The sequence below is a fragment of the Neomonachus schauinslandi genome, chromosome 2, assembly GCF_002201575.2.
Source record: "Neomonachus schauinslandi chromosome 2, ASM220157v2, whole genome shotgun sequence".
Lineage (NCBI taxonomy): Eukaryota > Metazoa > Chordata > Mammalia > Carnivora > Phocidae > Neomonachus > Neomonachus schauinslandi.
In genome coordinates, this window is record NC_058404.1 from 168,562,817 (window position 1) to 168,577,525 (window position 14,709).

Here is a 14,709-nt window from a genome sequence, read left to right on the forward strand (position 1 = left end):
AGGATTCTGAGGCCATGCTAAAGAAGGGTAAGATTTGGACAGGGAAATATCCAGAGCAGTCAGGCAGGCATTCTGCAGAGGAGGGCCTGCAAACTCCGGCACAACAGCCAGATGCACCCACTGCCTGGTTCTGTAAATAAAGTTTTATTGGAACACAACTACAACCACTTGTTTACACAGTCTTTGGCTGTTTTCATGCCATTTTGCAGGGTTTAAGTTGTTGCAGCAGAGAATGCACAGCCCTCAAACCCTAAAATACTTGCCCTCTGTGCTCTTACAGGAGCATTTTGTCAACCTTGCTCTACCTACGCAGTTGTTAGAGCTCGGTCCTCAGGCCCTTAGCACCATTACCGGTGCATATTTCCGGGTCTCACCTCAGACCTACTCAGCGAGAAATTCTGGGTTTGGGGCCTAGTGATGTGTGTGTCCTAAGCCCTTCAGGTGACTGACAACCACCACTCGAGGTTCCTGGTCCCATGGCTACTTACTTGGGCCTTGATGCTAGCCAGGCAGCTGGGGTCTAGGAGAAACAGACACCAGTAAAAGGAAAGGAGGTACAATCAGAAAGCTAGGGGGAATCCCAAGAAGAATCTCTACTGGTACATTCAAAAATGTAGATTGCCCAGAGGAAGGAACTCATTGTTGGATCCCACCGTTTTGCCGAGAACTACCTGCTCAGAGTGTATCTGTGAAAGAATGGGTGCAGGCCAGTGTGTGTGGAGAGGAGCCAGTCCCCAGATGTGCCTCCGGAGCCTGTAGGTGGAAACGGGGAAATAGGTACACTCCGCAGGAGTGGCTCAGGACCAAGTCTGAAACCGATTCAGAGAAACAAAGTTACTACCAAAGACTGAAGAACAGAAACAAATATTTAAAAACTTAAAATGATTTGAATAAAATTCTAACTTTCGTTTAATCAGTTTTACTTCTCATTTGCTGTCTTTGGGTGTTGATTCCTGGGGTTTTGTTCTTACCATGGTAGCTCAGCTGAACCTCTGTTTGACCTTGGATAGTTTACTCAACCTCCCCAAAACTATTAACTGAATTAATAAATGTAAAGCACTTGGCAGTGTTTGATACATTTTCTCTAGTAGGGAAATATTTCTTCATCTTCCTGCTCACAGTCTTATTTCATATTGAAATAGAGGTTACCAAATGTTGCTCATACTTATTCCAGTAGGAAAACTTTGCTTACCGACATTCTTTCTTTGCTTTAAAGAAACTTCTGCCAAATAGTCCATGTTGTAATCTGAAACCCAAATTGATATGAGTTTAATTATTATACTTTTTATTATTTAGAAATATTATCACAGACTTTGTAAAAATACAAAATAATCTAAGTACTAACCAAACATTTGCTAATATGGAAATAAGTCATTTTGAGGTTCTGTTATTTAGCAAAATATACATGTACTGGGAAAAACATAATTTCTAAATCCATCATAATACATTTTATCATATAGTTTTTAAATACACTGCATGAAGCCTTTTATCTTTACTAGGGTAGAAATTTTACATTTCTATGACTTTTTAAAAATTCTGCATACATTATGAACATCTGAAAGAGAAAATTAGATGCTTGAGGGCTTTACTAGGTGAATAAATATTATTTCATGATTTTTCAATGATAATTAAATCTACATTATGTCGAAGAGTCATCAACCTGAAACCTTCATAACTTTTGGCATAGTGACATTTTGAAAGTAAAATTAGTGTTTGAGGTTTTTTTTTTTTAATTCCATAAATGCCATGGGAATTTTATCACGTTTCAACACTTGCTGAATATGTAATTCCCATAGTGCCCATTAGTGGCCATCTGTGTAAAGTAATACATGTTTGGGATGAAATTGATTACGGCTTAAACACTCCTGTATTATGATCAGGAAAACACGCAAAGTTCAAATTTTTTTTCTAGTGGTCATTGTGTAGCTAAAGATATTAATTTCCAGGGGCAGAACAGCCTATCACTCAAGATCTTAATCTCACAATAATGACACCAGGGCCAAAGGAAAGGAGGCTGCAGAGCCTTCCACTAAAATTAGTAAGTGCTGTACCCAAGGAGTTTTTAGGATAAAAGGAAGATTAGCAGGCTTGAGAACACAGTTTTTCCTCTGTAGGCTTCAAAATAGACCCACTGCAATTTTGCTGAATATTCAGAACTGTTTCATCACCCTTTTTAGAAATTCCTGTTATCATAGTCACCCAAACTCCCCAAGTTAGCCTGCTTGTCGACTTTGAGCATATACATCACTGGCCCTACCTCTTTAGTCCTTTATATTATTTTTACCTGGTTTAAAAAATATTTCTTTTTTACTTGTGCAAACCAGGTGCTTTCCTTCCTTCAAATATGGCTTCAATGCAGTCAGTTTATTTTTACTAGATTTGTGCATGGTAATGTATATCTTTATACTTCCTGAGCTCATTTCTCCCCTTAGAGCTACAAGATACACAAATATACTTGTTTATGTATTTCTAGTGAATGTGTTCACATCTTGGCTCTCCCGTTATCTACTTACCTCAGAGTTTTGTGAGACATCGCAAAAAAAATAAATTTTTAGGTCGGAAAATTTTGAGAGCTTGTATTACTGAACGATCCTTGTGATCATTAAAAAACCTTATGCCTTCTGTGGAATATTTGACATTTGAACCAGCTATATTCTGATCTTCCCTGGGATGGGGGCCAGGATGATTTAGCTGCAGATGCCCCAAAAGTAGCTGAACGAATGGGGATAGAATCATTGTCTAAATGCTGAAATACAGCAATTGTGATGTTGGCATAGTTGTTGCTGAACTGTTCTTCCTTTTCATTCTTGAACTTCTTGATGATAATTATTCATCAGGTTATGATAGATTTCAAATCTGCTTCCCATTAAAGATAATAAAATAATACTATCTCCTTCAAGAAGGGAATTTGCCTTCCTGTCTTATGTATTATAAACTAAGAAGTCATGCATCAAGTGAATCTAATAGCTATAAAACTTATTTGGAGTATACTGAAAAGAATATGGTCTAGATTGCTGCAATACTTTATAACATTTAGATTTTGGATTTTTTGTTTTTTGTTTTTGTCATTCCCTCACTTTCACTAACTCAACAAACACTGAATGCTGACTGTCAGTGTTCTGGAGATGTAGTATAAAAATGAACAAGACATGGTCCCTACTCCTGAACAAAGCTATCAGTTGTACGTTTGAATAGTTAATCTGAATATGATAAATTAAGATGTCTAAAGATGAGCAAAGTTCTATCAGGGCGCTGCAGAGGGGAAAACGTGTTTTAGAAGTAAAACTTCAAAGAAGCAGTAACTTTTGAGTTTGGCCTTGCAAGATGAGCCAAGTTTCTCCAGGCAAAGTAGCGGAAGATGTGTTGTATGTACCTATAAACATACATGCATACATAAACACATGTGTACATAAACACTAATACATATGCATGCCCATCTGTAAGCACTGTGATAGAGACTATTGGCAGGCTTATTTAACACCCATTCCCATCCCTCTTCCGTCTTGCCCATTACTGAGGCTGGAAAAGCTAAGTACTAATAGTTAAGAATGGTCATGTAAATATCAATAATGAAATATGGCCATATTTGGAAATCTGCAAAGGACTTTTAGAAATACTTTTGCTTTCAAATAAGAGATGGGTACAGTTGGCATTAACCCCTTACTTTTGTCTTCAGGTGTGGCAGTGCTAATTACAGCTGTGGCCGCCACCTTGAGATGTTCAGAGAGACATGCAGAGTGAATCTAATGCCCACAACTGCCTGTCCCAATACTACTTACGGAAGGAAAACAAAATCTTTATTTAAGCCATCGTTAGATTTTTTCTATTATAGCCAAAAGCATTCCTAACTAATACATTCATAAACTCTCTCTCACTTACTCATGTGTATTTGCATATATTTTCCATGTGTACCAAGACTTAGGACTAATTTTAGACTTACACTTTGGCAAATAGTGAATGGAACTTAATGTTAGAAGGAAGAGAGAAAATGGAATGCTTTCTTTGTTATTACCAACTTGGACACTCTCCTTAGCACTTGATTTCCCTTGTATCTATATGGTCTTTGCCTGATGTTTTAAATAAAAAACGAAGGCAAGAAGGGAAAAAAACTTGATTAGAAGGATAAACGTTGGGGTGGATCATCTTGGTGGTTAGGTTACAGGGAAAAATCCAAGAATCAGTTGATTGTGACTTAGTTTGTCACTGTGCATTCCTATGTATTTAGGACCAAAAACCACTGCCTCCATCTATGTGGTGAGCCAGGTTTCCCTAACAATCAAAAAGTTGTTCTCTTTTTCCTCCATTTAGGAAGATGAGAGCAGAAACCATTCTTCTTCCTGGTGAGCAATTAGAAGAGCTTCCTGCAGAGCATATTGATTGTGTTCAGTCTTGTATGAAAGATGCCATCTTTAACGGACTCTGGGCTTCCACTACCTAAATATGGAGCCATGTTAAAAGTGCCCAACCTGTTCTTTCTTACAGACACAGATGCTATCTCTTGGTTTATTTCTCTCTCCCTCGGCATTTCGAGTTGTATGATATGTGTACGCTTTATGACACGCATCAAATTACAATTTAATTATCTCAGCATTCTTTCTTTTTTTAATAAGCATTTATTCTTACTCTTTTTCAAACAGGGCAGCAAGATTGCTTCTTTGCTCTGATCAACTTCCATAGTTTTTGTTTTTGCTATTTTTCAGTAGCTGCCTGCTCCTCTTTAACTCCCTTTTGATTTCCTCCTTCTATATGGCTTTTTGTTGTATTTTTGTTTTTGTACGAATCCGTCCCCTACCTAGGTAGAGAGGAGTAAGATAGCATAGTTCATGCCAAAGTACTGGATCAAAGTCAGGGATCCTTAAGAGAAAACTCAATGGAATAGTTGGAATTTATATCAAAGTCTATGTATTACCGTTTAGTCTCTGATTGAAAGACATATACAGTTCAATTCTTAAAGAATCTAAACTGGTTTTTTTCTTAACAGTTTTTCCACTCCTTTTCCCCAGAATCTTCAGCTACTTGGAGCTACAGCCATTGAGGATAAATTACAAGATCAAGTGCCTGAAACTATAGAAACTCTCATGAAAGCAGACATCAAAATCTGGATCCTTACAGGGGACAAGCAAGAAACCGCCATTAACATTGGTAATTCACCTCATTCAAGCTTTAAATTGTGATGCTTTTTAACATGCTGACATGTTTTGGAAGATAAATTTGAGGGATTTCAAGATCTGAAAGATTGGGTTTTGTAAGATTTCCGTATTTGTAATATTATTGGGCTTCTCTATTTACTTACGGCCCCAGTGCCCCTTTACATTTGCAGTGGTTGTGCATACAGCCAAACCTTAGCTCTTATAACCACAAAATAACCCTCTCTCACCTTTGTATCTCTGCCTACCCCCACCTCCCAGCCATAATTGACACATGTAGATAAGATCTCTGCAGTTGCCTGTAAACGTCTGGAGGTTGGGATTAGGGCACACTTGTGTATTAGCACTAGTTTATGTGAACACAGGTTATTTCTGGGATGGGAAGTAAGAAGGTTGCCAGTTTTCATTCATCCTGCAGTTAATTCATTTTTCACAAAGAGATTTTATTAGGTAGCTCATGCTGCCATAGCAACATACTAGAGATGGTGTGGGTTCAACAGCAGAAATTTATTTTCTCACAGTTCTGGAAGCTGGAAGTCCAAGATCAGGTGTCAGCAGGTTTGGCTTTTCCCGAAGCTTCTCTTCCTGGCTTGCAGTGGCCACCTTCCTGCTGCGTCCTCAGCTGGCCTCTCCTCTGTAGATGCATGCTCCTGGTGTCTCCTCCTTTTCTTACAAGGGCCCCAGTACTATTGGTTCAGGAACCCGCCTTCTGACCTCACGTAACTCTAACTTCTTGAAGGCCCAATCTGCAAATTATGTGGGTTAGGGCTTCAACGTGTAAAACAGGGGGAACACAATTCAGTCCATAACAGAGGTCTCATTGAGAAGAACGTTAGTATTTGGTGTGAGGCCTCCTATAACTATATACTAGTTATATGCAAGAAAAGGTCACTTTTTTTTTCGTCCACGTTCGGTAATAGTAGGTTGCCTGAACACTGTCAGCCCTGACATAGATAAACCTCTGGATATTCATGATATGAATTACATCCAAAACTCTCCCAAAGCTGAAGAAACCATTCAGAGGTGTTTACAACATGAAACCACATTTTTAGAAAGTCATTGTCAAATATCATTAAGAAACATTTACCTAATATTCCTTTTAGAATGTTTAGTAATCACAGCATTCTGTAAATATAAAACTACAGATTTATAGTAAATTGCTGGTAGTAGAGGAAAATTATTTTTTAAAAGACGCTAGCTAGTAGAAGTATAAATCTATAAGCTACACAAACGGTTAATTTTGATTATAAAAATTATCACTGTTGTTAGAGACAAATGGAAAGAAGATGTACAAGAATACAAAATGCTTTAGAGTTGGGAGGCCTGAAAGACAAATATGCTGAACAGAAAACATGACTACAGATAGAGGGAGACTATATGGTGACAAAGAGTGATATCTGAAGAAAATTAAGTGATCCTGAAAATAGTTCAGGGCATGTAGCCATTATGACCGTTCCTGTGAAGAGTATGGTGGTGGTTTCTGGTAACATTTAACTTTTAGAGTCTTGGGTCATAATCTTTGGGGCCTTTTCCTAGAATAAAATAGTGAGATTCATTCATACAGCAAATGGTTACGGTGCATTGCACAGAAGGATTCAGTTTTAAATCAGGAGGTCAAGAAGAACTCACTGAGATGGTGACGTTTGAGAAACAACCTAAGAGAGGAGAGGGAGGGAGCTTGTCATTTGGATGATTAGAGAAAGCTGTCTTCTGTTCTGGAAAGGACAGAAATGCAAAGAGGGAGCGTAGGAGAAAAGGCCAGCAGCGTAACAGAGCCTAGGTTGGACGAGGCCTCCCAGGGCTTTGCATTTAGTCTGAGTGAGGTGGGAAACCACAGGCTGGTTCTGAGCAGAGGAAAGACGTGGACTGACTTTCCTGTGAAAACAATCAGTCTGGCCACTAGGCTGGCTGAGAATGGACTGGAAGGGAAGCCGGTGTGGAAGCAGGGAGACCAGTGAAGAGGCTCTCGCATTAATCCAGGTGAGGCATGGTGGTGACTTGGACCTGGGTGGTAACAGTGAAGCTGGTGAGAAATGGTTGGAACAGGTATGTATTTTAAAGATGGAGCCCAAAGGATTGGCCAATAGATTAGATGTAGGGCATGAGAGAAAGAAAGGACTCAGGTATAACTCCAAGGAGTTTTAGCCATAGTGACTGAAGGATGGAGTTGCCATTAACCAAAATGTGGAAGACTGAGGAGAAGCAGGTTTTCTGGGAGGAGATAGAGAGTCTTGTTTTTGGATCTGTTGAGTTTGAGTTGCCTGTTTTGTACCTCAGCATCTGCTGTTACACAGGCACTGGAATGTGAGAGGCTGGAGTTTAGGAAAGAGCTCTAAGTGGGAGATCTGAGTTCCAGAATATCAGTGTTTAGATGGTATATAAAACCATTGTATCAAATGAGCTCACAAAAGGAGTATCGATGATATTAGTTTACGTGTGATGGTCATATTTTAAACACCAGTCAGTGGGGCTTGCTTGTTTTCTCCAGCCATGTTCAGTTATACACAGATGGGTCCAAGGAGGCAGAGTTGGTTAAACCAGTGGGTGACTTTGCCCTGCAGCAGGTACGGCAAAGCAAGAAAGGACACGACCATAGAGGACATGACCACAGTCCAAGGGCAGGGAGATGGTGGTGCGATCAGTGGTCCAAAAGATACTCTGACAGCCCTCCTGCGCCTTCTCCAGAAACAACCATCAGCCTGTCTTCTATTCCTCATGTTGGTCATCATGAAGGATATTCAATATAAATTTGTTAGTTTTCAGGACATTGAGAATCATTACCACTTTCTCTTTCCCTACTTGTTTATCAAGACAGCCTTAACACACCAAATGTTATCCTTGTGTCCCTCCAATAATAAGAGCATTTCTTTAACTTCCTACAAACCTGGAAACAGGTGACTGTCATCAAGTCCTAATAAAATAGATAAAACCTTAATTTTATCTAATAAAATAGATTAAAAATAAATAAAATTTAGATGTTTTTATAGTATTATCACTTTAACATCTTCACTACTTTTCTCTAGAGAAATGAATGATGTCAATTAATCTACTCTATGTTTGGACATAGGACACTCCTGCAAACTTTTGAGGAAGAATATGGGAATGATTGTTATAAATGAAGGCTCTCTTGATGTAAGTAAAATTATCCTTTAAAAAAAAAAATCCTTTAATAACTTAATCATCTTGTAGTATTTTATTTTATATCCAAATAGCTGTGGAAATATTTGATCTTCCTTAGGTTAAAAGATACTTCTCACTCTTGTTCTGCTATAACATAATGTATACTGTTCTGAACCACGTTGAGGTAAATAGATTCCAGCTTTGTGTCCGCGACAGCTAAAACAAGTTGCTAAATGATTTGCTTGATGGCGTGAGACAAAACTGCTTTACAAAAGCATTATGTCAGGGGGTTACTGAGTGACTGTGGTTTGTTCATATCTACCTGGGAATCTTTTTTAAAGATTGTATTTATTCATTTGAGAGAGAGAGAGAGCATAAACGGGGGGTGGGGAGGAACAGAGGGAGAGGGAGAAACAGACTCCCCACTGACCAGGGAACCCGATGTGGGGCTCCATCTCTGGAATCAAGACCCAAGCCAAAGGCAGATGCTTAACCAGCTGAGCCACGCAGGCACTCCCTTCCTGGGAATTTGTATATTAAACATTTAATATCTGGGGCGTCTGGGTGGCTCAGTCGTTAAGCGTCTGCCTTCGGCTCAGGTCGTGATCCCAGGGTCCTGGGATCGAGTCCCACATCAGGCTCCCTGCTCAGTGGGAAGCCTGCTTCTCCCTCTCCTACTCCCCCTGCTTGTGTTCCCTCTCTTGCTGTTTCTCTCTCTGTCAAATAAATAAATAAAATCTTTTAAATAAATAAATAAAACATTTAATATCTGCTTTAGCTTCCAGGGTTAATATAGATTTTGTTTCTTTTAAAAAAAAAAAATCTGCAGGGGGGTGGGAGGGATGGGGTGGCTGGGTGATAGACATTGGGGAGGGTATGTGCTATGGTGAGCGCTGTGAATTGTGCAAGACTGTTGAATCACAGATCTGTACCTCTGAAACAAATAATGCAATATATGTTAAGAAAAAAAAAAAAAAGAAGAAGATAGCAGGAGGGGAAGAGTGAAGGGGGGAAATCGGAGGGGGAGACGAACCGTGAGAGACTATGGACTCTGAAAAACAAACTGAGGGTTCTAGAGGGGAGGGGTGTGGGGGGATAGGTTAGCCTGGTGATGGGTATTAAAGAGGGCACGTTCTGCATGGAGCACTGGGTGTTATGCACAAACAATGAATCATGGAACACTTCATCAAAAACTAATGATGTAATGTATGGTGATTAACATAACAAAAAATTTTTTAAAAAATCTGCAGAACCTATTAAACAGCATGAATTCACCATTTCTTATAGGAAAGTCATGTTGTTGTTTTTTTAATGTCCTAACTTCTGGGCTGAAATACAGATTCCTAGGACGTCCTTTATTCATGGCTGTGATCACATGAAGTTAAATTTGGGAAAGAGGGAAAGATTTGTTATGTGTACAGTGTCAAATAGAAGTTAAGCAAAAAAAAAAATATGCAGATCAAATGACCTGTAAGAATTTTAAAGTAAAGGTGACTATTTGTAACTTAAGGTGGAAGACAGAACAGGGGAGTGACTATACAACTGCTTAAAATAGTCACGGTGACGCAAAGAGCAGAGCCGAGAAGAACCTATTAGTAAGGATGTGGGCGAAGTGGAGGGGCCGAGTGCATAGAAGGAATGGTGAAGAGGCAAATGTTTAGAAGTCAGGTGGAGAACAGAAATTACATCTGAGAAGTGTTTGACTTCTGATCTTTGAATTGGAATGATGATCTGTTCCTTATCTGTCCTCAAAACAATCCTTGTGATCCTTTTCCCTTTCTTGTGAAACCTTCGAGAAATGTGTAGTCTAAAGAATAATGCATGATTTTGGAACCATGAAAGTTGTTCACATCTTTAGTAATAAGTACAGTTTGTGAACCATGCTTTATTTTCTTTTAAGATTTTATTTATTTATTTATTTGACAGAGAGAGCACAAGCAGGGGGAGCAGCAGAAGGAGAGGGAGAAGCAGGCTCCCCACTGAGCGCAGGGAGCCTGGTGTGGGGCTCAGTTCTAGGACCCTGGGATCATGACCTGAGTCAAAGGCAGACGCTTAACCAACTGAGCCACCCAGGTGCCCTGTGAACCATGCTTTAATCCTAAAAACACAAACCAAAAAAACAAACAAACAAAAAATCCTAGCCTGTGGTTGGAAGACTTTCCTTTTTATTTATTCATCTAGTAGGCCTCTGCTAGCCCCGAGAACACACCACTAAGCAAGCACTCAGTGGACTCTGCCCCTTATAGCTCACAGTGTCTCTGTTCCCTACACGCATATTGTTAATTTTTGGTTTATTCAAGTTACGATGTTGTGAAAAATTATAACTGTGATAGCCCTGCCCTTCAAAAGCTTACAGATGATAAGGGAAGTAAAATGCATACAGGTAACAGTACAAAACAGATACGTAAATAAGGTAGCTATCTTGCTATGAAAATATTGTGAAGCTTAGGGAAGTATTTAAAGTAAGTGGCATTTAGTTAGGTAGAGGTGAGAAGTTGAGTAATGGAGGAATACTTGAAGCAGAAAGTTTATGCAAGTAAGTTCAAGGTATATTTGGGGCATGGAAGAGCAACATTGAACTTGAACACAAGGTTATAATTTTTTTTAAGTATTCTTTGTTTGAATAAATGTAGGCACATAAGGTAAAATTCAAGTTACAGAAAGGGGTAAGTACAAGTGTTAAAAAGTGAATCCCCCATCCTTACACCCAAGCGACCCAGTTTATCTCCCTAGGAACGGCCACCAGTTCCAGTTTCCAAGTGTTCATCCAGAGATACTCTGCTATGTCTATGCACACATACTTTGTTATTGAACATAAATTACAGCATTCTATCCACACTGCTTTATACTTTTTTTTTCTCAATATTACCATAGCAATTGCTCTGTGATAGGATAGATGAGCTACCTAATTATTTAATCATGGCACAGTGTTTATGAGGAAACTGGAAAGAAATGACAGACGGGTTAAACCTGGAAAGGTGGTCTCAGATCAACTGGGGAATGCTGGGCCAGGTTTGAGAATTCGCTTCCCCAGGCAAGGGAAACAACTTCATCAGCCTCCTCAAAGAGGTAAGATGTGTAGAAGGAACTATCCAGAGACAAGTGTGGAAGAACAGGGAGGCGTGGGGTACAGTCAATGGACCAGGATCACAGGGAGGTAACAGAGAATGGGAGCACCAGTGATCCCTGGAGTGGTTCCAAAACTGGGTTGCAGTTGTTCACAACATTGAAGAAACCTCCGTGGAAGCATTCCCTTAGTCCCTGAGACGTTTAGGCCTGTGTCGGCAACATGGGTTACAGGTAATAGATGCTTTTTTCTGACGCTTGAAAGAGGTCAGGAGTAAGACCTGTGACGTTGACACAAACACATGACAAGCCATGCTTCATCTGACACGTGATCCTTTCTGTCTGCGTGTAAGCTTTCATCTTGTGGAGGGTGTGATAGCTATGCTTCTTTTGTTTTCATCTGTTTCATAATTTTCCTCCAATTGGGATAAACATGTTCTGTATGTGTTCTGAGTATCGAGTGAGAGAAATAGTAATCTCAAGGGAAAAAAAGAAAAGTGAAATGCCAAAAATATTCAGTGTACTACATCATGATTGTTAAGACAAGGGCATTTATTTTCATTTTGAAGGTTTCAGGGCAGTAACTCATAAGTGATAAACACCCAAAGGGTCCCTGCATTACCTATTTCTACTGGACCAAACACAGGTAGGACTCCCAAGGGAATAGTCCATTTCGGTGAAAGCACGGTGCATGTCTGTCTGTTTTGGTTAACCATTCTCTATCAGTGCCCAGCAAATTGCCCACCACATGGTAAGTACTCCAGAAATATTTGAGAATTAAGTCACTGAGTAATGATAAATTAAGGGTTTCCCTTTAAAAAAAAAAAAAGTTGTGTATCAGTTGTAAATTCAGCAGTAATTGATCTTATCTGGTATTTTAAGAGCAGTTAGAAAGATCCTTAGCAATTCAAGCGACCGCGTGGTGTGGAAGATCATAGGCAAACCCTGGCTGAATGGATTAATGCTAATTTATCCAGCTCTGCACTGCCATGCATTCTCTCGCTGCCGTCTGGGGAAGGTTTTTCTCCCAGGGAGTTAAGTGGTGACTTTACAAATCTGGCTGTTTGGGGTCAGACCCACTGTGGTGCACTCATTTGCTTCTCAGCAGGAAAGGAAACATCACTTTGCATAGCTCCTTCAGATCCTATGTCATAAAATCCACAGCTAAGATTTCAAGCAAATCATTAGATGGGCTAGAATGCCTGTAGATAAACCCTTATTTATTTTTCATTGTCATGGGAAAGAAAAGCACCCTCTGTGTTCAAATTGTACTGATTATGATAAAATACGGGATTGCCATTCCATCAGCACAAACAAATAATTAACATTTAGGTAATAAACTTAGTAGAAACATAGTATCTTAGGAAATAATGTAATAGAAAATAGATTGTGTGTGTTTCATCAAGTGACAGTTTTAATGAGCGTACTCAAATTATTCCATGAAATGGTACAGTTCTGCCCTATTCTGAATGTGGGACTCTGGGCAAATTGAAATTAGGTAACTTCTCTGAGCCAGTTTTGCTGCCCATCAAGGGAGGAGAATGTTACCCTTGGCAGAGGACTGGTATGGTTACTATAGGGCCTGGCACATAGAAGAAAGAGATGGGATAAAATTTTGTAGAAAAATAGTATTTAGCAGCTTGCAATTTGTTCTGTGTAATGGTCATTTTCATTACAAAAGATATATTATTTCCCCATCTTCTAATTTTTTTCTAAGCAGGATATAAGTGTAGATCTTCTTTTGCATAAGTGATGCATATTGCTGTGAACTGTGCAAATTTTCTACCAAGATATTCCTAATACTGTTGACATTTTAAAGCGGAATCTCTCTTTTTTATGTTGAACTTGTCCAAGTAAAATATTTTATTTGAGGCTCTTCAATTTCCAAATAGAAAAACCTTTCTCCTGGCAATCACAGTAATAGAAATTTTTGTGCTCATGTCAAAAAGAAATGTTATTTGGCTTTCTAAATTTTCTCATTTTGTGGAAATTACCCTTCTTGAAAAATTAATGGCTGTTCACCATTGTTTAAAACCTTTAAGTAAACGTAAAAAACCAAACCACAGTTGAGAATACAGAATGAAAGTCTTGCTGCACAGATCTGATACGGAAATCTGACTGGCATTTCTGTCTCTGCCCATTCCTGGCTTCCTTCATAGCAAGAGTAACATCCGCTGCTAACATACTGTCCAGAACACAGAGGCTGTTGACACCCAGTCACCTACCAACTATTGTCTAGTATTGACAGTGTCCACAAAAGAGTTTCTTAGAAAGCTTGATCATGTTTTTCTCCAAGTTTAGAAAATAAGAATTTCATAGATAAGCACCATTAAGAATCATCTAAAGTTGATCAGAATCTATTAGATATTTGTAATAAATTGATCATTTAGGTAATTTGTATAATTTTTTTATTGTGCTACCTTGAACCACTTTATTAGTTCTGATTATGTTCTTGGTAGGAGACATTTCCTTAAGGGTCTGCAAAGGCAGGCATTTCAAATTTCTGGCTCGAAGGGTATATGGCACCTCTCCCGTAATTCCTCAGCAATGCCTAGGAAGTAGCCTACAGACTTCTCAGAAACCCCTTCCACTTAGTGACCTGGATCCGAGGGATTCTTCTAACATCTCTTTCATATCTTTAGCTTGTCATGATTTGTTCAAAATCTGTCTGCTAAAACTGGAAAAGTCTAAAAATGTGAGCTAAGAACTAGGGAATCTCAGTCTGTCTTTAGCAACCAGTGTCTAATTAAGGCCTTTCAAAATGTACAAAAAGCTCTCTACATCCTGATTCCACTATCCTCATCTGTCAAGTCGAGGGTGGATAGAAGAGATGATAATTTCTTAAGCCATTAACTCTGTGGCTGCCAGAACAATCCTCCTGAGTCTCTATATCATAGTCTCTATATTATAGTGGAATATGCCCTTAACCTTGGTCTCTTTTTTTTTTTTTATTCTTATGTTAATCCCCATACATTACATCATTAGTTTTAGATGAAGTGTTCCATGATTCATTGTTTGTGCATAACACCCAGTGCTCCATGCAGAATGTGCCCTCCTCAATACCCACCACCAGGCTAACCCATCCTCCCACCCCCCTCCCCTCTAGAACCCTGTTTGTTTTTCAGAGTCCATCGTCTCTCATGGTTCGTCTATCCCTCCGATTTCCCCTGCTTCATTCTTCCCCTCCCGCTACCTCCTTCTTCTTCTTTTTTTTTTTCTTAACATATATTGCATTATTTGTTTCAGAGGTACAGATCTGAGATTCAACAGTCTTGCACAATTCACAGCGCTTACCAGAGCACATACCCTCCCCAGTGTCTATCACCCAGTCACCCCATCCTTCCCACCCCACCCCCCACTCCAGCAACCCTCAGTT

General features: G+C 39.3%; 1 protein-coding gene across 1 annotated transcript in view; it reads left to right on the plus strand.

Moving 5' to 3' along the window:
• Positions 1-14,709, plus strand: part of ATP8A1 (ATPase phospholipid transporting 8A1) — a 222,138-nt gene that overhangs the window by 124,816 nt on the left and 82,613 nt on the right. The window contains exons 23-24 of the mRNA XM_044912996.1: positions 5,004-5,142; positions 8,215-8,279. Coding sequence (XP_044768931.1) covers positions 5,004-5,142; positions 8,215-8,279 — 204 coding nt within the window. The remainder of the gene's footprint in view (positions 1-5,003; positions 5,143-8,214; positions 8,280-14,709) is intronic.